Source organism: Lissotriton vulgaris, chromosome 7, assembly GCF_964263255.1.
Source record: "Lissotriton vulgaris chromosome 7, aLisVul1.2, whole genome shotgun sequence".
NCBI lineage: Eukaryota > Metazoa > Chordata > Amphibia > Caudata > Salamandridae > Lissotriton > Lissotriton vulgaris.
Window position 1 is genome coordinate 1,722,917,281 of NC_141695.1, and position 22,369 is coordinate 1,722,939,649.

The following is a 22,369-nucleotide window of genomic DNA, read 5'->3' on the forward strand; positions in this document are numbered from 1 at the left end:
ATGCCCCTTTTTACACCTCTCTGCAATGCAGCCCTGTGGCGCTTACTGGCAGTATCTGGTGGGCTAGTTGGCCACCAGGGACCCTCAGGATTGAAGGGGAATTAATCCCCAACTTAAAAAGCACCACAGGACCTGTTTACACACGTCACATCAGGCCCCGCCCCCTCCCTTCACCACTGTACAAATGCGCCCTGTGGCGCCTTTTAAGTTGGGGGATTAAGTTCCCTTCAATCCTGAGTGTCCCTGGTGTCCAACTAGCCCACCAGGAACCTCCAGTAAGCGCCACAGAGCTGCGTTGCAGAGAGGTGTAAAAAGGGGTGTGGCCTCAGACCACCTCTCTGCAACGCAGCTCTGTGGCGCTAACTGGAGGTACCTGGTGGGCTAGTTGGCCCCAAGGGACCCTCAGGATTGTAGGGGAATTAATTCTCCAACTTAAAACGCGCCACAGGGCGCTTTTGCATAGTGTTGCTGGGAGGGGGTTGGGCCTCCGGCGCGATGCCAGCTTAAAAATAATTATTATTATTTTATAGAAGGGGGGCTGTGTGGCCCCCCCTTCTTTTCTTTTTTTTTTTGGGCCCTGGAGACCCCATCCCCCAAGGCCGGACCCCTTATTTTTCTTTTTTTTAAATTTCTAAATGGAAGGAGCCCTGCGGCCTATTTATTATTTTTTTTTTTACAAAGGATGAGGGCTGCGTGGCCCCCCTCCTGAGGCTTCTTTTTGCCCCGGGGACCCCATCTCCTGGGGCCGGACTGCCTTTTTAGGTCTCGCCTACCGATGCGCTTGCGCATTCGAGCTGGCGAGAGATATAGGGGATTATCCAGAGTTTAACCAAAGTGGCGATTTGATGCAGTGCACGTGCGCTTTTAGGTCAATGCGCAAGCGCAATGAGTTAAAATGCGCATGCACAGCATCAAATCGCCAGCCATCTGTTCCCCATATTGGTGCCGCCAGCAGCTCTTCCCGCTCCGCTCCGCCCCCTGCTGCATCAAAGCGCGCGCTCTGACTCAGACATTTCTCCTCCCCTTTCAGTTTCACGGCCGCCAGTCTCCTGTTTTTTTAACTTTTTTCCCCTACTTGTTTACTCTCTCGTCCTCTTCCTCTTGTTTCTCTTGTTTCTCTTGTTAACACAGCAGTCCGTGCGGCAACTGAGGGCTTCAGACATGCTACAATTCTTAGCTCATAATCGACCAATCCCTTACCCTGTCCTTGCATGAATATGGCAGCTGCACACTTTTGTTTGGTTCTGCATATCAGCGTGGCACACCACATTTTATGTTTACATGTATCGGCATCGGATTCTTGCACTGCTGGCCCGGTCGGAAATGAGGGCTTCAGACATGCTACAATCCCTTACCCTGTCCTTGCATGATTATGGCAGCTGCACACTTTTGTTTGGTTCTGCATATCAGCGCGGCACACCGCATTTTATGTTTACATGTATCGGCATCGGATTCTTGCACTGCTGGCCCGGTCGGAAAGTGTTATGGTAAACATGTTGTTCCTGCTTACATTTCACATGCTTTACCTTAAGCAGTCCACGCGGACCCAGAGGGCTACAGACACACTACAATGCTGGCCTCATTATTGCCCCACCTGCACCCCGTCCTTGCAAGAATATGGCAGTGGCCCACTTTTGTTTGGTTCGGCATATACCCTGTCCTTGCATGAATATGGCAGCTGCACACTTTTGTTTGGTTCTGCATATCAGCGCGGCACACCGCATTTTATGTTTACATGTATCGGCATCGGATTCTTGCACTGCTGGCCCGGTCAAAAATGAGGGCTTCAGACCTGCTACAATTCTTAGCTCATTATTGCCCAATCCCTTACCCTGTCCTTGGATGAATATGGCAGCTGCACACTTTTGTTTGGTTCTGCATATCAGCGCGGCACACCGCATTTTATGTGTACATGTATCGGCATCGGATTCTTGCACTGCTGGCCCGGTCGGAAAGTGTTATGGTAAACATGTTGTTCCTGCTTACCTTTCACATGCTTTACCTTAAGCAGTCCACGCGGACCCAGAGGGCTACAGACACACTACAATGCTGGCCTCATTATTTCCCCACCTCCACCTCGTCCTTGCAAGAATATGGCAGTGGCCCACTTTTGTTTGGTTCGGCATATACCCTGTCCTTGCATGAATATGGCAGCTGCACACTTTTGTTTGGTTCTGCATATCAGCGCGGCCCACCGCATTTTATGTTTATATGTATCTGCATCGGATTCTTGCACTGCTGGCCCGGTTGGAAAGTGTTATGGTAAACATGTTGTTCCTGCTTACATTTCACATGCTTTACCTTAAGCAGTCCACGCGGACCCAGAGGGTTACAGACACACTACAATGCTGGCCTCATTATTGCCCCACCTGCACCCCATCCTTGCAAGAATATGGCAGTGGCCTACTTTTGTTTGGTTCGGCATATACCCTGTCCTTGCATGAATGTGGCAGCTGCACACTTTTGTTTGGTTCTGCATATCAGCGCGGCACACCGCATTTTATGTTTACATGTATTGGCATCGGATTCTTGCACTGCTGGCCCGGTCGGAAATGAGGGCTTCAGACATGCTACAATTCTTAGCTCATTATTGCCCAATCCCTTACCCTGTCCTTGGATGAATATGGCAGCTGCACACTTTTGTTTGGTTCTGCATATCAGCGCGGCACACCGCATTTTATGTTTACATGTATCGGCGTCGGATTCTTGCACTGCTGGCCCGGTCGGAAAGTGTTATGGTAAACATGTTGTTCCTGCTTACCTTTCACATGCTTTACCTTAAGCAGTCCACGCGGACCCAGAGGGCTACAGACACACTACAATGCTGGCCTCATTATTTCCCCACCTCCACCCCGTCCTTGCAAGAATATGGCAGTGGCCCACTTTTGTTTGGTTCGGCATATACCCTGTCCTTGCATGAATATGGCAGCTACACACTTTTGTTTGGTTCTGCATATCAGCGCGGCACACCGCATTTTATGTTTACATGTATCGGCATCGGATTCTTGCACTGCTGGCCCGGTCGGAAAGTGTTATGGTAACCATGTGCCTGCTTACATTTCACATGCTTTACCTTAAGCAGTCCACGCGGACCCAGAGGGCTACAGTCACACTACAATGCTGGCCTCATTATTGCCCCACCTCCACCCCGTCCTTGCAAGAATATGGCAGTGGCCCACTTTTGTTTGGTTCGGCATATCAGCGCGGCACGCCGCGTTTTATGTTTACATGTATCAGCATCGGATTCTTGCACTACTGGCCCGGTCGGAAAGTGTTACGGTAACCATGTTGTTCCTGCTTACATTTCACATTCTTTACTTAAGCAAGAATATGGAGGCTGCCCACTTTTGTTTGTTTCTGCATATTAACGCGGCATGCCACGTTTTGGCTTTGCATGTATCAGTGTCTTATTCTTGCTCTGCTGGCCCGATTGGAGTGTGTTAAAGTAATCATGTTATTGATGCTTACATTTCATGTGCTTTTCTTTCGTTCTGTTATTTAATGAATCCACTACAAATGCACACGCATGTATGCGTGCGACCCACCGTAGTGCCAAAGTCTGCCTGGGTGCATGTCTTTAGCGAGAGGAGTAAGTGCACAAAGGCACTCCGTGAGGAACGCACCTTTTAACAACACTCGAGCAGCACTCGCGCTCATCTGCCATTTGCTCCTTTTATCGTCTGCCTCTTCCTTCCCCACTGCTTGTTATTTGAAGGATGCATGCTCATCCCCACCGCCAAGGGTCTTTAAACCCAACAAGCTGAGCATTCCTAATTCCTAGCCCTCCCCCCACAAACGAATTCCATGGAGACAGAGCCTCAGGCTGGGAGAGTACAGTAGTGGGGCTGGAACATGGGGGCTGGGAGGAGGACGTTTGTGCCAGCAGCGAACACCAGGCAGTGTCACGTATTTTCTTAGAAAGGGTATCTTTTGAAAATATTGATTTTCTCCTACCTTATTATGGTTACAGAATTCAAATTAAGTAGCGGAAGTACTTTTACTGTTTTAGCCAGGCTTCTCTTTGAGTGGGACTTTGGACAGCTGTTGAACGGATTTTGGCACTTTACAGACCGCTCTAAATTTGGCAGTTCGGGACTGTAAATTGCGGGTAAAATAATGGCAATACAACGCCCGCCCACCTTTTCGGCTTCTAGTGTAGTAGCAACCCATCGAATGAAAGGTCTATGGTCCCTCATTTGACCACTTTGGATTTAAAGGATAACTGTTAAAACACTGCATTTAGTATATCTTTTTCGTCAGCATGTTTCATGTGATTTTTGCAGCGCCCCGACGCTCACCGGCGGTGCTGGTTCATAGTCATTGTAATAGGTGCGTTGGGGTTGAATGAGGTCGTTCTGAGTCTGAGCTACACAGATTCCTTTAACACACCCTCTCCAAATCGCCAGCCATCTGTTGCCCAGCTTGGTGCCGCCAGCAGCTCTTCCTGCTCCGCTCCGCCTTCTGCTGCATCAAAGCGTGCGCTCTGACTCAGCCATTTCTCCTCCCCTTTCTGTTTCACAGCCGCCTGGCCGTGTCTCCCAAGCTTGGTGCCCCCAGCAGCTCTTCAAAGGATTTCTCCTCCCCTAATTATTCACGGCCGGCCGGCCGTACTTTCACTTTCACGGCCGGCAGGCCGTGTCTTTTTTTTTTTACTTCTTCATGGACTCCTCCCACCCTCCCAACTCTTGTTGGTATGTCTTTGACATGTCCGTGGTTTCTTATACCCTACTTTACCTATTTTTTTGTTTTCAACACATTTCTTCCAGTCTTTCCCTTTCTGTTCTCCTTATTCATTAAGCGATTTTCCCCGAGTTTTCTGTTAGCCATGTTACTCTCTCATTATCATTTTAATATGTATATTTTTGATTATCATTCGTTTCTATAAACCATCCGCTGATTTACTTTTTCTTCTATTATTATTGTCTCCCGTTCTCATTTTCTTCTGGTCCTCCTATCTTTCAGCATCTCACCGTTTACCTTTTTCTTACGATCTTTTACCCCATCCCTTTTTTAAGTATACCAGTTTTTAGGAACTGGAATTTTAAAAAACGATATAAGGTGAACATACCGCAGTTTCCTCTGCTCTGTCATTGTGTCCTAACATCCCACGCACTTGTGCCTGCATGTAAAATCAATCATCTCGCTGACGTAGAAGAGACCCTTAACACACCTGCTTTGGCCTTAAAAGATCACACCCGTTTTATGTCCCGGTCCCCTTCTTACTCTCAATCACAGGATGGGGCACCAGCTCAATTATTGCTTCTTAATAAGACTGCAAGTGCGCTAAAAATGCCAAATTCTCAGTTCGCGTATGAAAGGACCGATTCCCAGGGTTCTTGGCCAGCATCTGTGTTTGAAGTTACTGCTCGTTTCTCGTACCCGAATCACAATCCTTCCCTTTGAAGCCCAGCAGCGAGTGTTGTTGCTATCACTAGTGCAGCAGGTGCAGTGGCACCAACGCCGAGTGGTTAGCAACTCCCGCTGCAGCCCCATCCTTGCTGCATTTTAGTACCCACATGGTGGGCAAGTGTTACCCTTTTCTTTGGTTGCATAAGGTAGCATGGAACTTAAGTTGTGCTTGCGCGCTTCTGGTGTTCTGGGAATGGACACTCGTGTACTAGCAATGCACTTTAGACGTGTTTTCATTCATTCCAGTATTTTGCACTAAATGCAGGTGCACTGTCAACTTGCCAACGCTGAAAAACAGGGTGCTGTAGCGGGCTTGACTTGCACAACACCGCACCTCATAGCTCACACGTGTGATCTTGTGCAAAAGCATCCTATAATCCACCCCCTGGATCAAGAGCAGTTGGAAGTCTTTCAAGGCATTACAGGTACATGATGTGGTTCACGCTGTTCTAACTCTTCTCCACGTTTTTTTTTGGTCATTGGTGGTAAACCTGTGCCAAAAGAAATCATTTTTGTGTTTTAAAATGAAATTTTTCAATGAGCAACTAAACACGTCGTCTTACAAGTACACCTGCAGCCAGCGGCACGAGTGTCCTTCCTGTGTCGACTTGTAGTTAGTTCGCGCGCGAGGAGCGGCCACCTAGTCCTCACTCTAACACAATAACTGCCTCTTTTAACATATACACTGGAGGATGTGTCTACTGTTTTTTTACTCTGGGAAACAGCGGTTTTACTGCATTTACCTCTAACCCGCTGCATTTTCACCGACATGTCGTGGGAGTATTCATTTTGGGCGTTAATGTTCAACGCTGCATTAACCGCTTTTCAGGACTACAGGCGGGAGCACACCTATGGTAAATAGATAATTACATTACAACAGTGACATTTTCACGGACACTTATTTGGATCTATCAAATAAACAAACGAGGATTTTCTTTTTTACTTTTCTTCAGTCAGAGCTAGGAGTGTGCACATTTCAGCGAGTTAGAAAAGACAAATGCTTCCATGGGTTGTTTGAACAATCTGCTCTTGTATAAGCTTTTAAACATTGTAGCATTCCGTCATTTGTATGGGGGCTTGCAGCGAGTTTCCAATACACAATGCTTCCCTGGCATTCCCTTTCTGAAAATAGCCAGCTCACGTATGAGCTTTGATGTAAAATTGCAGCATTGTAGCCGGCATGATTTAAGATTCTGAACTGGGAACTGCCACTCTCGCTTACTAAATTAGACTCCAAACATTTGTTCTCTTGTGCCTTCAACATGATAAGCCGACTCGGCAGTGAACTTGCAAAGTAGACCAAGTCGTTTGGCTCAATTCTATGCGAGGGACATTGACTTTAGTAACAGAATGGAACAGATTAGGCAACGCTTACTTACAGGAGAAAACTAAACATGTACCTTTACTAATGCTATAGATGTAACATTTGCTAATTTTATAACTATTGCCATTTCTAATAACAAAATTAATACTTTTATATTTTGAAAAACATTAACAAAAATTTAAACATATTTACATTTTCCACACCAAAAGCTCAACCTTTTCTATTTTAGCAAAAAATAAACAAACATTTTCAACACCAAAAACTCAAACTTTTCTATTGCGAGACCTATTGCATTTCCAATGCTTGTTTTATTTTGTATGGGAGGGAGGACTGCGTGGCCCCCCTCCCAGGCAACTTCTAGCCCCGGGGACCCCATCCTCCGGGGCTGGCTCTCTCCATTGGAGACAGTGGGGGAGCCCCAATGCCCCCACGGTCCCAGCCAACTCCCCGTCTCCTACGGGAGCTGGCATTGCTTTTCCACATGGGGAGCTGCTGACATACAGCTTCCCGTGTGGAAAAGCAATTCTGCTTTGCTTCATTAAAGCGAGAGCTCTCGCTTCAATGAAGCAAAGCAGTTTGCAATGACAGGGTGGGAGCCGCACGGCTCCCGCCCTGTCATTGCAAACTGCAGTGTCTGGGGGGGTGGGCACCCCGGGACACTGCAGGAGCCAGTCCTGGAGGGTGGCGGTTCCCAGGGCCATCACTGGCTCCTCCCAACATTGACAAAGCCCCTGGGGGTGGTGGTACCCGGGGCTCGAGGGTCCGTTACGGCCCCCTACATTTAAATATTAGTGCCCCGGGGAGGTGGCGAGCCCCCCTACACAGGTATTTTGATTTTAAAAAAAGCCCTGGAGGTGGCGGTCCCCGGGGCTGCAGGGGGGCCATGTGCCCCCCACAAATATTTAGGAAAAGCCTCGGGGTAGAGGTCCCCGGGGCAGTGTGGGGGGGATCACCCCCTCCCCCCCCCCACACACATTTGTTTTCCTGCTCCCGGGACCTGGCCCACCCGGAGGCTTCAATTTCAAAGCGCGGTAGACCGTGCTTCGTTTTTTAAAATTTTCTCGGCCGGATTTGCGCACCCAGCACAAATTCGGCCAATTGGTTTTTGGGGCCCTGGGGGTCCTTGTGGAACCCCCTGAGCAGGCCTAGGGGGTCAGGGTGTTTCTACCCTGCCCCCTTTTCTTGTTTTGTGCGTTTGTTTTACTGTTTTCTTGTGCAACGGTACTACCGAGGCACAATATGGCTGCCAACACTTCCTGGTTTGGAGTGTTGACAGCCAATTCGAATGCAGCTCGTGGTCTGGAGCGTCCGCGGATCCTCCATGCCTCTAGATATCGAAACGTTTATTTTTGATTTTCTCAGCAACTACTGAACAGATTTACACCACTTTAAAAAAAAGTTCTCTTTCTGAACCAAAGGCTACCTTTGTGTCAAATTTGGTGTAATTCAGTCCAGCAGTTTTGGCTGTAGCCGTGTCTAAAGTTTCCTATGGGAAATTGATTTTTTCATCTCTATTTTTTGAATTTCTTAGGAACTACTGAACGGATTTACACCATTTGAAAAAAAGTCTCTTTCTGAACCAAGAGCTAACTTTTTGCCAAACTTGGTGTAATTCCGTTCAGCAGTTCGGGCTGTAGTCGTGTCTATAATTTCCTATGGGAAATGACATGGAGGAAACACGTTTTGGGACCCCCCCTTTTTTCTCTGAAACCCCAAAACACCCTCGCCCCCCCCCCCCCCCCCCTTGGTAAATCACCCCGAAACTTTCAGGATACGAGCTGACCGAACGGCCATAAGTGTTGAAACTTTAGCGAAGATTCGTCAACCAGAGCCAAAGTTTTGGGAAATTTTTCTAAACAACATTGGTCCCCAAAGAAGGAATTGTGTAAACAATAAATATAGACTCAATCGTAGCTATATTAAAGTGGACATGTACAGCCAGAGAGAGGTCAATTCTTTACTTTTGGCAATGTAAAAAATATAAACAACACAACAATGCAAAAAGTGGGGGCACAAGCCTGTGCCCTACTAAGCAGGTAGTGTACAAAACAAGGGGGAACCAGGGAAACAGAAAGGGCTCAGGCAATGGTAAGGTTTGTTACACACATGGGATAAACAGTGTTGCAAAACAAATCGCAAAATACATCTTTACAGCAAAATAAACAGAAGTTTTTGGTAAAAAGAGTGTTTTTACAGTGTGGACGACGTTTCGATCCAGCGAAGAAATGAGCGGATCATCGTCAGGACAAAAATATTATGCCTGTGTAATTAGAGCCTCATTTGCCTGGGGGAGCAAGTTAAGGAAGGAAAATACAGAGAGCACAATGTTAAGGATGGTATAGTATATGCAGGGTAATAAGTGAAGACGACACAGCATGCGGCTCAAAAGGAGGACATGCAATTTTCTGTGAATTATTTCCAGTAGTGCAAATGACTCAATAGGATGTGGTGGGGAGGCAGGTTCTTATTGCCAGGATAGCGCGAGCAGTAGGAGTTAAGGTACTGTACTAAGGGAGGCCCGAGCAGGTTGACCTTGGCATCATGATGATGTAAATTCAATCTTGAGGGTTTGCAAGGTTAATGAGATTTGGCGTCAAGAGAACAACAGAGAGCCAATGGTTCGGGGGGCTCATTTATAAACGTCCGCCGCTTATCGTGAAATAGTTAGGGTGGAGTGAGTTTTTAATTTGTGGGCATCTCATGCACGAGTTGGGTGAAAAGTATCAACATAGCAGGACATTCATTATTTCTTGAGCCAGTTATCAAAAATGGACATAACCCGAAAAACATAGTCCCATTATTGATTGATAACCATTATTAGCCCCGTATTTTACAGGCACAAAATTTGGATACATATGCAGACAACTCCACATCCAGATGTCTGTGTTCAGGCGCTCAATCAACAAACTAACCGATCACTGGTTGGTGTTAGTCGTATTGACAGTATGCTAATTCTACATCCGCAACATTGAAGAATATTACCAGCGCACACAACCCATAGGCATATAAGCAAAACTTTATAGGGAACATTTATAAAAAACATTATAAAAACCGGCGCATTCGTGAGCGAAACATAGAGAAAGTGCAGTGCGTGTGAATGCCGCTGCTTTTTAATTTCAGAATACGCTACATGCTCCCCTAAAATCACTTCATCTTTTTCCCCCAGGAGTCACGCATATTATCAATCCTCCGGTTTTCACACGAAGCCGTTACCCCTCGGTAAGCCAAGCAGAATATGTCCGTCTTGCACGTTTTCAACCTTCCGTTCTCCAAACAAAACTAATTAATCCACTCCCTCGGTAAACTAAGCTGTAATTGCCCTCTCTTCCCTCTATCACACTCACTGCACTTTCTCTATGTTTATATTTTTTACATTGCCAAAAGTAAAGAATTGACCTCTGTCCGGCTGGACATGTCCACTTTAATATAGCTACGATTGAGTCTATATTTATTGTTTACACAATTCCTTCTTTGGGGACCACTGTTGTTTAGAATAATTAACTCCTAAAGTTCCTAGTTGACTTTAATATATATATATATATATATATATATATATATATATATATATATATATATATATATATATATATATATATATATATATATATCCTCCACCAATGCCGGTAAAGACATCCTCGGCTGTCGCGGGCGGTCTGAGCCAGGCAACCGGTAAACCTAAATCTTCTCTCCAAACAAACCTCCTGATAAGGAAGAGACTTGGACACCCAGGGTTTCTTACAAGAAATTTATTTAGGCAAGTTTTTCTACTTGCCTAAATACATTTCTTGCAAGAAACCCTGGCTGTCCAAGTCTCCTCCTCATCAGGAGTTTTGTTTGGAGAGAATATATATATATATATATATATATATATATATATATATATATATTCTCTCCAAACAAAACTCCTGATGAGGAGGAGACTTGGACAGCCAGGGTTTCTTGCAAGAAATGTATTTAGGCAAGTAGAAAAACTTGCCTAAATAAATTTCTTGTAAGAAACCCTGGGTGTCCAAGTCTCTTCCTTATCAGGAGGTTTGTTTGGAGAGAAGATTTAGGTTTACCGGTTGCCTGGCTCAGACCGCCCGCGACAGCCGAGGATGTCTTTACCGGCATTGGTGGAGGATATATATATATATATATATATATATATATATATATATATATATATATATATCTTACTTTACATTAAACAAAAACTTCGAAAATTCACTGAAAAACTCCAAGGTTAAAGTCACATTATACATAGGTTACAATGTATATTGAAATGGGACATTTTCAACAAAAAAAGCACACTTAAATTTACCAGCTATAATTATATCAGGTAAATAAGATATTTCATTAGTATGTCAACTCAACGTGAGAAACCGACCCCCGCTGTGCACAGCCTTTGGACATATGCGGCATAAGGTTAGCCGCAGGGCCTAGCCAAGGACCACAACCGCCCAAACTTCACCACAGAATAGACTTTAGCTGTGCGCACATGGGGGTTGGCCCTACGTCAAATTCCTCTGCAGACAACTGACTGCACTATGCATGTCCTTTAGCACGGTATAGGCAGTGCATAGTAGGGTTAGGTGAGGGACTGGCCTCTCCACAATGACCTCTAGAGTGTGCAAAGGCTGTGTTTTGCAATTATTGAGGAGGAAACTGTGCGTGGCAGGGGCGTGAGTTAAAGTTATCTTAGTGCACGAATATGTTATGTTATGTTATGTTATATTTATTTTTATATAGCGCGCGGCTACTCAAAAAGAGTGTCCCGGCGCTTTTAATAATGAGACCTACAGCAGAATAACACAACACAGTAATAAAAACAGAGTGGAAAGCAGAAACAGAAAGAGACAGAAAAACAACCTAGAGGGCAAACAGCCAGGTTTTAAGGCCTTTCCTGAATGCGAGTAAACTAGTAGCTCCACGGAGTGTCAGCGGCAAGGTGTTCCACAGCTGTGGCGCCAGCAGTCCAAAGGAGCGGCCTCCAGTGCGCGCTCTCTTTACGCGCGGCACAGCCGCCAGAAACAGAGATTCTGATCTGAGAGAGCGGGCCGGTTGGTAAAAGACGAGTCTCCTTTGGAGATACTTAGCTCCCATAACATGAAGAGCTTTGTAGGCCAAAGTTAGTGCCTTGAAAGCAATCCGTTTACGGATAGGCAGCCAATGTAAGGTCTGCAAAAGACCAGCCGCACTGGCTCGCCTGTTTAGGCCATAAATGGCCCTCGCGGCCGCATTCTGCACAACTTGGAGCCGCTGCAGCAGATACTCTGGCAGGCCCAGATAGAGGACGTTGGAGTAGTCCAATCTAGAGCCTATCGGAGCCTGCACAGTCAGCTTCCTGTGTTTCTCAGACAGGAGAGGCAGAAACCTCCGCAGCATCTTGAGGAGGCCGAAACATGTACCCGTCACACCTAGGATCTGGGATCTCAACGTCAGACCCTTGTCCATCTTGACCCCTAGGTTCTTAGCTACTTGGAATGAACAGGACGGAGGAAACATGTTAATGGGCCACCAAGCTTGCCAGTCTGGCTCCGCAACACACCCGAAGAAGAGTACCTCGGACTTATCTGAATTGCACTTGAGGCTGTTCAGCTGGAACCATTTAAAAACAGCCCCAAGGCAATTCCGGATACTCTCTCCATCGAAGTCTCCTCCCCTCTTACAAGAAAAGAGGAGCTGGGTGTCGTCGGCGTAGGATACGATCTGGGCCCCGAACGACTCCGCCAATGCCGCCAAAGGGGTCATAAAGATGTTAAAAAGGGTCGGGCTCAAAATAGAGCCCTGCGGAACCCCGACACCCAGTGGCGGCATCACGGCGGAGTCTGGGGAGGCCCAGACCGTTTGTCGACGGCCAGCTAGGAAAGATGAAAACCAACTGAGCACCGTCCCTCGTAGGCCAGTCTCATAGAGTCTTGCGAGAAGGCCCTCATGAGGGACGGTGTCGAAGGCCGCCGACAAATCCAACATAACCAGCATGGCTTTGCCCCCGGAGTCCAGAACCCCTTTAATGGCTTCTGACACCTCCAGGAGCGCGGTCTCTGTTCTGAGATTTGGGCGGAAGCCAGATTGGGTGGTGTGCAGAATCTCATGTGTTTTTCCAGAAAATTGGAGAGCACCGTGTGTACATGCTTCTCCAAACTTTTCGTGAGAGCAGGCAGAAGAGAGATAGGCCTATAGTTGACCGGAGCCTTAGGATCGAGACCAGGCTTCTTCAGCAAAGGGATGACCATTGCCTGCTTCCAGGCCTGCGGAACCACTCCCTGGCTGAGCGAGAGGTTCAGGAGTGGATTCACCAGCGGGTTTATCACTTCCGCCATTTTTGCCAGAAATTTGGCAGGGGTCCAGAGGTGACCCAGATTTAAGATTGCCCATAAGCGCTAAGGAAGCAGGAGCTGAGATAGTTGGAAAAACGGCCAGCACCGGGCCTAGCGGGGCCGACAGGCACGAGTCTTCCTCAAGATTGATCAGCCCCACGGGCGCCGCCAATGGAAAAGAGTCCTGGATAAGTTTAATCTTGCTGGTGAAAAAATTAGCAAGATCAGAAGCCCAGGACTTGGAGGGCATACCTTGGGATGCATTGGAACGAGGAGCCATAAATTCTCTCACTATGGTGAAAATCTCCTTACAGGAGTTAGAGGCGGTTTCTATCCTCCCTGCAAGGTAGGCTTTTTTTCCTAGGCGAATGTCCCGCTGATAAGCCTTGACCACTGTCTTGTAGGTCAGCCTTGCCACAGAGTCATATTGTAATCGCTAGACTCTTTCAGCTGCCTTACACTGCTGCTGTGCGGCCGACAATGCCGCAGTGAACCAGGGAGCCGAAACACGTTTCGATGTTGAGCGGGGGGCCATCACCGGGGCAAGATCATTTAGCCTATCTAATAGCCATACTTGCAGAGACTCCAGGTCCCTCTCCATATGATCAGAAATCTCCAGAAATTCACTGAAAAAGCAAAGGTTAAACTGCCATTATAGTTAAATAAGGTTATAAGAGTAAAAGCCTGCCCTGCCCCAAGTCCCCATGAAATTAATATAACTATCCTCGCCACTCTTTCTGGACAGACACTCTATTGGTTGGACAAAATATTATATTTATGCCCTCCACTTAACTTCCCTGTGAATGAAGTGTACAAAAATCCAAACCCATATTCAGAAGAACAAACATAATATTAGGAAAGGTTCAAAACCTGACAAGGTTTGGATCTGCCACTGCAAAGATATAAAAATACATGGTTACATGTGTGAAGTTCTGTTTCTAACATGTTAGATCTGCCTGGGGCCACATTAACAAAGACACATTGTAACATAGGCAACAGGTTTAAAGCAGATACCGTAGGTGCAACATGTCAGGCCTGCCTCACACAAGGTGGCTGCACTTCATTGTGCAAGTTGTCTTTGGAACTGAAGCCCATGACAAAAACCACACACCACCAGCCCCTCGCTGCTCATGACAAAAGAGTTGCTGTATAGGTAAGAATCGTGGGGGTACAGCAGGGCATGATTGGAACCCTTAGAATAGTAACGATGGTGTGCAAAATGTCAAAAAAATAAATGAATGACCCACTCCAATGCCTGTATAGTTATTTAAATTTCTGTTGTATAGCAAACAGCATAGCAACAACAAACTTGGTAGAAGTGCTTTGTAAATTATACAGTGTTTATTTTTGGAAGCTCTGATCCTCTTATCTCTTTGTGTCCAGGTGGTTTCATCATGACATCAGTGGCCTGGATGCTGAGGCCCTCCTGAAGAGCAGAGGAGTCCATGGCAGCTTCCTGGTCAGGCCAAGCCGGAAAACACAGGGTGACTTTACCTTGTCTGTGAGGTGAGGAATGAGGCCCTCTCCTGTCCAGTACCTCCCCTGCTGCTATGTCCTCTCCCCACTAACCCTTTCCTTTCACCTCCCAGGGTGGGCGACACAGTCACTCACGTACGCATCCAGAACACGGGGGACTATTATGATCTGTATGGCGGCGAGAAGTTTGCCACCCTCGCCGAGCTGCTGGAGTTCTACACAAAGGAGTATGGGAGCCTGAAGGACAAGGATGGCACCCTCATCGATCTCAAGTACCCCGTGAACTGCTCCGACCCAACCTCCGAGCGGTAAGTGGCTCTAGGTCCTGACCTATTTGGGCCTCGTTAGAGAGCACGCCATAAAAAACGAAGATTTTCAAAGATTAAGGGCCTGATTTAGATCTTGGCGGACGGGTTATTCCGTCACAGCCATGACTGATATCCTGTCTGCTGATATAAATCCCAAAGGATATAATGGCGTTTATATATCGGCAGAAGCTGTGACGGAGTAAAGCGTCCACCACGATCTACATCGGGCCCTAAATATTTCCAGCTGAGGCTTCAAGGGGCCAGCCAGCAAAGTAAAAAGTTTGAACTCCCACCGAAGCTTCAATAATAAAGATTGATTAATAATAAGGGGTTCCAGAATGTGTCTTCGTTTGATGATGTCTGTTTGGGTTGTAAACCCTATTATGAAACGATCCCTTTAACATTTTATGACTAAATACCTCCCATATCAAAAGAAAAATGTCAGGCAGTAGGTGAGTCTCCAGGTGGCCATAATCTATCAAATGCAGAGGAGGCCATCAGATTTATTTATTTTATTTTTATTTTTAAAGTTTTGTATAGCGCGAACAAGACCCCGCAGGGTATCAGAGCGCGATGTTTGGGATGCCCAGTATGAACACAGGAAGACCCTCAAGGGCCTGCACAGCTTGAAGTCTTATTTTAAACACATCACAGTTATGATATTTTTAAATCCTGGCTCCCTTTTCACGAATAATTGTTCATTTTTTGTCACTACAAATAGAAAGGCCTTAACCGAAGCATTGTCTGAAGTGTTTCGCAGATAATGGATTGCCTGTGTGTAGCATTAAATGTGAAGTTTAATTGTAAGTAAAAACGTCACTTCCAAATTAGAAGAAATATCAGAGGAGTCTGTCTCACATGATCTCTTGATTCAATCTTCAATTCCCCAGGCAAGTTTGTGCATGAATGCAATTCTTCCGTTCTTTGCTCATATTGAGATAGTACTCACTCTTTTCAAGATAGTACTCACCCTCACCAAGATACTACTCACTCTTCAGCTCTCACGACTTTCTTCTGTAGTGAAGAGCAATTTTGTGACCAGGCGGCGTAGGGGAAATGTCAGATTGCATAAAATAATGTCGCATCTTTTCAAACATATTCTGTGTCCTCTAGACATAAAATTGTTCGTTAGGGCATGTTTCCATGACACCTTCTTCTGGACCCAATACATATTTCTTAGATGCAGAAGTGATGTGTTTTTGGCATTTGTTATCCTTGTTGAGTAGAGGATCCAGTGATAAAGTCACAACAGTTGCTGATGATACCTACAATTGGGGCATTCCTCCGAACCTACTACGAGCAATAATAGAATTATACACATCTACCTGGGTCAAGATCAAATTAGGCAATGGAGATAGAACAACAAAAAAAATCCCCTCCCTAATTGGCCTGAAGCAGGGATGCGTATTAGCCGCAACTCTTTTCAACATCTTTACCGCCGACCTTGACAAGTGCATCGCGGAGACACAAAGTGACCCGCCAAAGCTAGCTCAATACAAAATAAGGAGCCTACAGTATGCCAACATTGTTCTTTGCAGCCAGACCCCATTGGGTCTTCAACGCTCCATCACAAGACTGCATGATTACATCTCAGTGAATGGCTTGCAAATTAACTACAATAAAACAAAGATCGTGTGCTTTTCATCTCGGCAAGGGCGACAACCCTTTAAATGGCATATCACGGGCAATACCATAGAGTCAAGTAACTCGTACAAGTATTTGGGGGTAGTGGTCGATTCAAGTTGGTCACTTAAAACTCACCAACTGCATAGAACAGCGCAGTCAAATAAACTACGGTTTGCTCTAAAGTTACTGAAAACAAAACTGAAATGCCCATCCAACCTGTACCTCTTGAAAGTGATTGAGGCAAAGTTTCTACCTTCCCTTACGTACGGTTCGGAGCTATTCAGAGGCAAAGATGCAAACTTCTTGAACTTACAACAGTCAAATCTGTTCAAATACATCTTTTACATACCAAGGTTTGTATCACAAGCGCAAATACGCCTGGAATTTGGGCATTCAAACCAGCATCAAGTTAGGCAAGCCGGGATACTAAAAATGTGCTGGAAATTAAGGGCAGCAAATGAGGACACGCTGATGGGCCATTGCTGGTGCGAAATTAATAACAGAACAAATGCAAAAAACGTATGGAGAACATCCTTGGAAGACGCACTAACACAACTCAATATGCGAGAGGCATGGAATACAAACCTCCCCTTCACGGTCTTCAAAAAAAATAGTCAACAGTATAGCAAAATAAAAATCCAGGACTGTCGACAAAGCTGCCCTCGCAAAGAAAAAACATGGCTGGACGGTGCTAGCCACATATGAGAGAAGTGCCCCACAACCATACCTAGTCAATTATATAACACCGTCCACACAACAAATGCTTCTACGCATACGTCTGGGCATTTACATCACAAAGGATCAGACCCCAGCATGGAAGCAAACATGGCCAACATCGCTATGCAGACTATGTGGCCATTCTGAAGAAACACTGATTCACATCCTGTGCATTTGTCCATCATTGGCTAGTCTGAGACGTTACTATCTATTACAGATATTCCGTTTCCATCAAATCATAACATGCAGGCCCGCCGTTATGTTAGCACTGAACTGAACAGTTTCCAGTTGCAAACGGCCTGTAGGGCCTCCAAATTCTTACAGAAGGCGAGTATCCTAATCCAGAAAACTGAGTAAATGGTGCGGACTTAGTCCGAAGAACTGACATGTCAGGAGAGGCTTAGGCCGCAGATGACGTAACACTGTTTTAAAAAAAAAAAAAAAAGAACTTGTTTTTTAAAGAGCGCAAATGCATTTTAACCAAGGCTAGTAAGTATACTATTTTGTATTCAATTTTGTGAAGGTTTTAATTAACCATGTGCAATAAATATTACTGTGGTGACGGTTGCTGTCGTCACTTCCGCCCCTGGACACCCTGGCAGTCCCACGAGCGCACAAGAGTTCCTGATTCTTGTATTAAAAGGAATCCTGTTAAGTAATTTGTAACTGAGCCATTCTCTCAACTACTGACTTACTGCAACATTAGTGGAAAGTGTTTTGGTGTCATGAGTGATCTGTGCTGCCACCATTTCATGGTCAGGCGAGCCTGTGCTTACCCTAGTGCAGGGGTCTTCAAACTGGGGGCCTCAAGTGATCCTGGGGGAGGAGGCTGTGACCAAAAGAAGCATTATGCTGATAACTGTTTTTAAGAAGAAAAAAACCTCGCAGCAGTAAGCCGCTCTGTAATGAGCCATCACTAACATCTTGTCATTTATATCATGTCTGGAAGAAGGTGTCGGAAGGCACTCCCATGTCTAATAATCACACTGTGGATATTTGTACATGTTAGTAAGGCCTGCCTTACCAGAATCGATTTACAAAAGGGGGTGGTGATGAACAGAGTGTCTGAATTGAGCAGACCACTCTTACCCAGTCCAAAGATCAGGGCTTGATCCATCACCGTTATTTATCTCACTGCCCCATCCCAGCTCAGAACCTGGCTATATGCAAATCAGTCTGTCCCTGGCCCAGTGCATCATGGGAACAGGGCAGACTAAACTACCAAGCCAATTCTTTACCAGAAAGGAGACAAGCTACCGGGGACCGGTTTCTGGCATTTCAGCCTCTTCGGCCCGGCTTGCTTGAATCCTGATGGAGCAGTGAGAAAGGGACTCATGTCTGAGTATACCCTGCCACACCTATAGTGGCCAAAATCGATTTACAAAAGGGGGTGGTGATGAACAGAGTGTCTGAATTGAGCAGACCACTCTTACCCAGTCCAAAGATCAGGGCTTGATCCATCACCGTTATTTATCTCACTGCCCCATCCCAGCTCAGAACCTGGCTATATGCAAATCAGTCTGTCCCTGACCCTTGCTCATTGCACCATCAGGATTCAAGCAAACCGGGCCGAAGACGGCTGTAATGCCAGAAACCGGTCCCCGGGAGCTTGTTTCCTTCCCAGTGTAAGAATTGGCTTTTGTAGTTTGGTTTGCCCTGTTCCCATCATGCACTGGGACAGGAACAGACTAATTTACATACAGCCAGGTTCTGAAACTGGGATGGTGCAGTGAGCTAAAAAACGGTGTTGGATCTAGCCCTGATCTCTTGACTGGGTGAGAGCTTTCTGCTTAATTCAGAGACTCTGTCCCTCACCACCCCTTGTTGTAAATATTTTTGTCCACCCTAAGCGTGGAAGGGTATTCTCAGATGTGAGACCCTTGCTCATTGCACCATCAGGATTCAAGCAAACCGGGCCGAAGACGGCTGTAATGCCAGAAACCGGTCCCCGGGAGCTTGTTTCCTTCCCAGTGTAAGAATTGGCTTTTGTAGTTTGGTTTGCCCTGTTCCCATCATGCACTGGGACAGGAACAGACTAATTTACATACAGCCAGGTTCTGAAACTGGGATGGTGCAGTGAGCTAAAAAACGGTGTTGGATCTAGCCCTGATCTCTTGACTGGGTGAGAGCTTTCTGCTTAATTCAGAGACTCTGTCCCTCACCACCCCTTGTTGTAAATATTTTTGTCCACCCTAAGCGTGGAAGGGTATTCTCAGATGTGAGACCCTTGCTCATTGCACCATCAGGATTCAAGCAAACCGGGCCGAAGACGGCTGTAATGCCAGAAACCGGTCCCCGGGAGCTTGTTTCCTTCCCAGTGTAAGAATTGGCTTTTGTAGTTTGGTTTGCCCTGTTCCCATCATGCACTGGGACAGGAACAGACTAATTTACATACAGCCAGGTTCTGAAACTGGGATGGTGCAGTGAGCTAAAAAACGGTGTTGGATCTAGCCCTGATCTCTTGACTGGGTGAGAGCTTTCTGCTTAATTCAGAGACTCTGTCCCTCACCACCCCTTGTTGTAAATATTTTTGTCCACCCTAAGCGTGGAAGGGTATTCTCAGATGTGAGACCCTTGCTCATTGCACCATCAGGATTCAAGCAAACCGGGCCGAAGACGGCTGTAATGCCAGAAACCGGTCCCCGGGAGCTTGTTTCCTTCCCAGTGTAAGAATTGGCTTTTGTAGTTTGGTTTGCCCTGTTCCCATCATGCACTGGGACAGGAACAGACTAATTTACATACAGCCAGGTTCTGAAACTGGGATGGTGCAGTGAGCTAAAAAACGGTGTTGGATCTAGCCCTGATCTCTTGACTGGGTGAGAGCTTTCTGCTTAATTCAGAGACTCTGTCCCTCACCACCCCTTGTTGTAAATATTTTTGTCCACCCTAAGCGTGGAAGGGTATTCTCAGATGTGAGACCCTTGCTCATTGCACCATCAGGATTCAAGCAAACCGGGCCGAAGACGGCTGTAATGCCAGAAACCGGTCCCCGGGAGCTTGTTTCCTTCCCAGTGTAAGAATTGGCTTTTGTAGTTTGGTTTGCCCTGTTCCCATCATGCACTGGGACAGGAACAGACTAATTTACATACAGCCAGGTTCTGAAACTGGGATGGTGCAGTGAGCTAAAAAACGGTGTTGGATCTAGCCCTGATCTCTTGACTGGGTGAGAGCTTTCTGCTTAATTCAGAGACTCTGTCCCTCACCACCCCTTGTTGTAAATATTTTTGTCCACCCTAAGCGTGGAAGGGTATTCTCAGATGTGAGACCCTTGCTCATTGCACCATCAGGATTCAAGCAAACCGGGCCGAAGACGGCTGTAATGCCAGAAACCGGTCCCCGGGAGCTTGTTTCCTTCCCAGTGTAAGAATTGGCTTTTGTAGTTTGGTTTGCCCTGTTCCCATCATGCACTGGGACAGGAACAGACTAATTTACATACAGCCAGGTTCTGAAACTGGGATGGTGCAGTGAGCTAAAAAACGGTGTTGGATCTAGCCCTGATCTCTTGACTGGGTGAGAGCTTTCTGCTTAATTCAGAGACTCTGTCCCTCACCACCCCTTGTTGTAAATATGCCTTACCAGAATAGCATGTTTGGAGAACATGCATTTGATTGCATTTTTAAAATAGTAACTGAACTTCAGTGCAAGGTTTTAAATAAGCCTAGGCATAGTTAAACATTGTCAATTTAATGGAATAATTATGAAAAATTCTGAGGGGGCCCAATGATTATTTTTTCCACTGGGGGCGGGGGTGGGGGGCACTGAAAAGTGTGAAGACCACTGCCCTAGTGCTTGGACCCTAGTGAGAGATAGCTGGTCATGTGGTCCGTCCTACCACCCTTCTGTGGGAGAGTGGTTCAGGGAATTTTTACAGGCATTTAAATCTAGTAAAAGTTAACAAAAGTAAATGTGGGTGATGACACCTAAATTAACACCTTTGTAAAACGGAGTGCAAGAACTGCTCCTGGTTTCTGAGGGGCACTGAAATACATATTCTTGTTCTATCAAGAAACCCTACAACACGAGTCCAGGATGAGGGCAGAACAGGGAGGGCTTTAATATTACTTGTTTTAATTTCCAGCAATTTTTTCTTCTGCACAGCTTGACATTTTGATTGAAGACATTCGGCAGGGTAAACAGTCTAAATATCGAGTTTTTATTTTCGAACTACAATAATATCGAGTTGGAAGTATCATAGGGATTCAATTTCGATATCAAGAATATCGACAATCAGAATATCGACCTGAAGGTAAGAAATATCATTTTTGTCAATATCGAAGTTAGTAATATCAATAGCAAAAATATCAATGTTACTAATATCGATATTTATATTAGCGTTATGTATTTTATATATGTGTTTACATTTTTTGTTAATTATTGTACTAGTTTTAGAATATATATATAACAGTTTTAGAAGTTAGTAATTTATCTTTAAAGTAAATTATGCGTTTTAGTACCTTAGCGGGTTGTGGGTTTAAAGGGGAATAGGGTGGAAAGTAATTTTAATTATATCAAATTAATTTAAAAATTTGAGGAATTAGTCATTATTTTTAAGTAAATTTTGCGTTTTAGTACGGTAGCGGATTGTGGGTTTATAGGGGAATAGGGTGGGAAATAATTTAATTGTAATTAAGTAATTACTTATTTTTATTTATTGGTATTGATAATTAATTGTATGTTAAATATTAATTGGTAATGAATTTTTATGAATTGATTCATTGGTATTTATATTAAGTGTCTTAATTTATTATTGAAGTGTGTTGTGAGTTTATAGGGCAATAGAGTGGGAAGTAATTTAATTGTAATTAAGTAATTAATTATTTTATTGTTGAGTATTAATAATTAATTTATTGATAATTAATTATTAATTGGCAATAACTTTTTAATAATTAACATTTTTATGTTTCGGAGAATAATTTATTGTTCATTAATTAATAATTGGTAATTAATTGTGAATACTTATTATTTATTGGTGTTTAATAATCATGTATTATTAATTGCTAAATATTTTTTGGTATTTATTGTTTTTGGTATTGAAAATTTATGATTTGTTATTGAATTATTATTTGGTAATTAATTAATAATTATTATTTAATTATATTTATCAATTTAATTGTTAATTATTAACTGGTTATAACTTTTAAATAATTATTTATTGGTATTGTTAATTTATTGTTATTTGATAATTAAATTATTATTAATTTAAAAAA

The 22,369-nt window shown here is 44.8% G+C and overlaps 1 protein-coding gene across 1 annotated transcript in view; it reads left to right on the forward strand.

The window, feature by feature from the left end:
- Positions 1–22,369, forward strand: part of LOC147706435 (tyrosine-protein phosphatase non-receptor type 6-like) — a 315,590-nt gene that overhangs the window by 94,628 nt on the left and 198,593 nt on the right. Inside the window, exons 4-5 of the mRNA XM_086932941.1 lie at positions 14,419–14,541; positions 14,625–14,819. Of these exons, the coding sequence (XP_086789067.1) occupies positions 14,419–14,541; positions 14,625–14,819 (318 nt within the window). The remainder of the gene's footprint in view (positions 1–14,418; positions 14,542–14,624; positions 14,820–22,369) is intronic.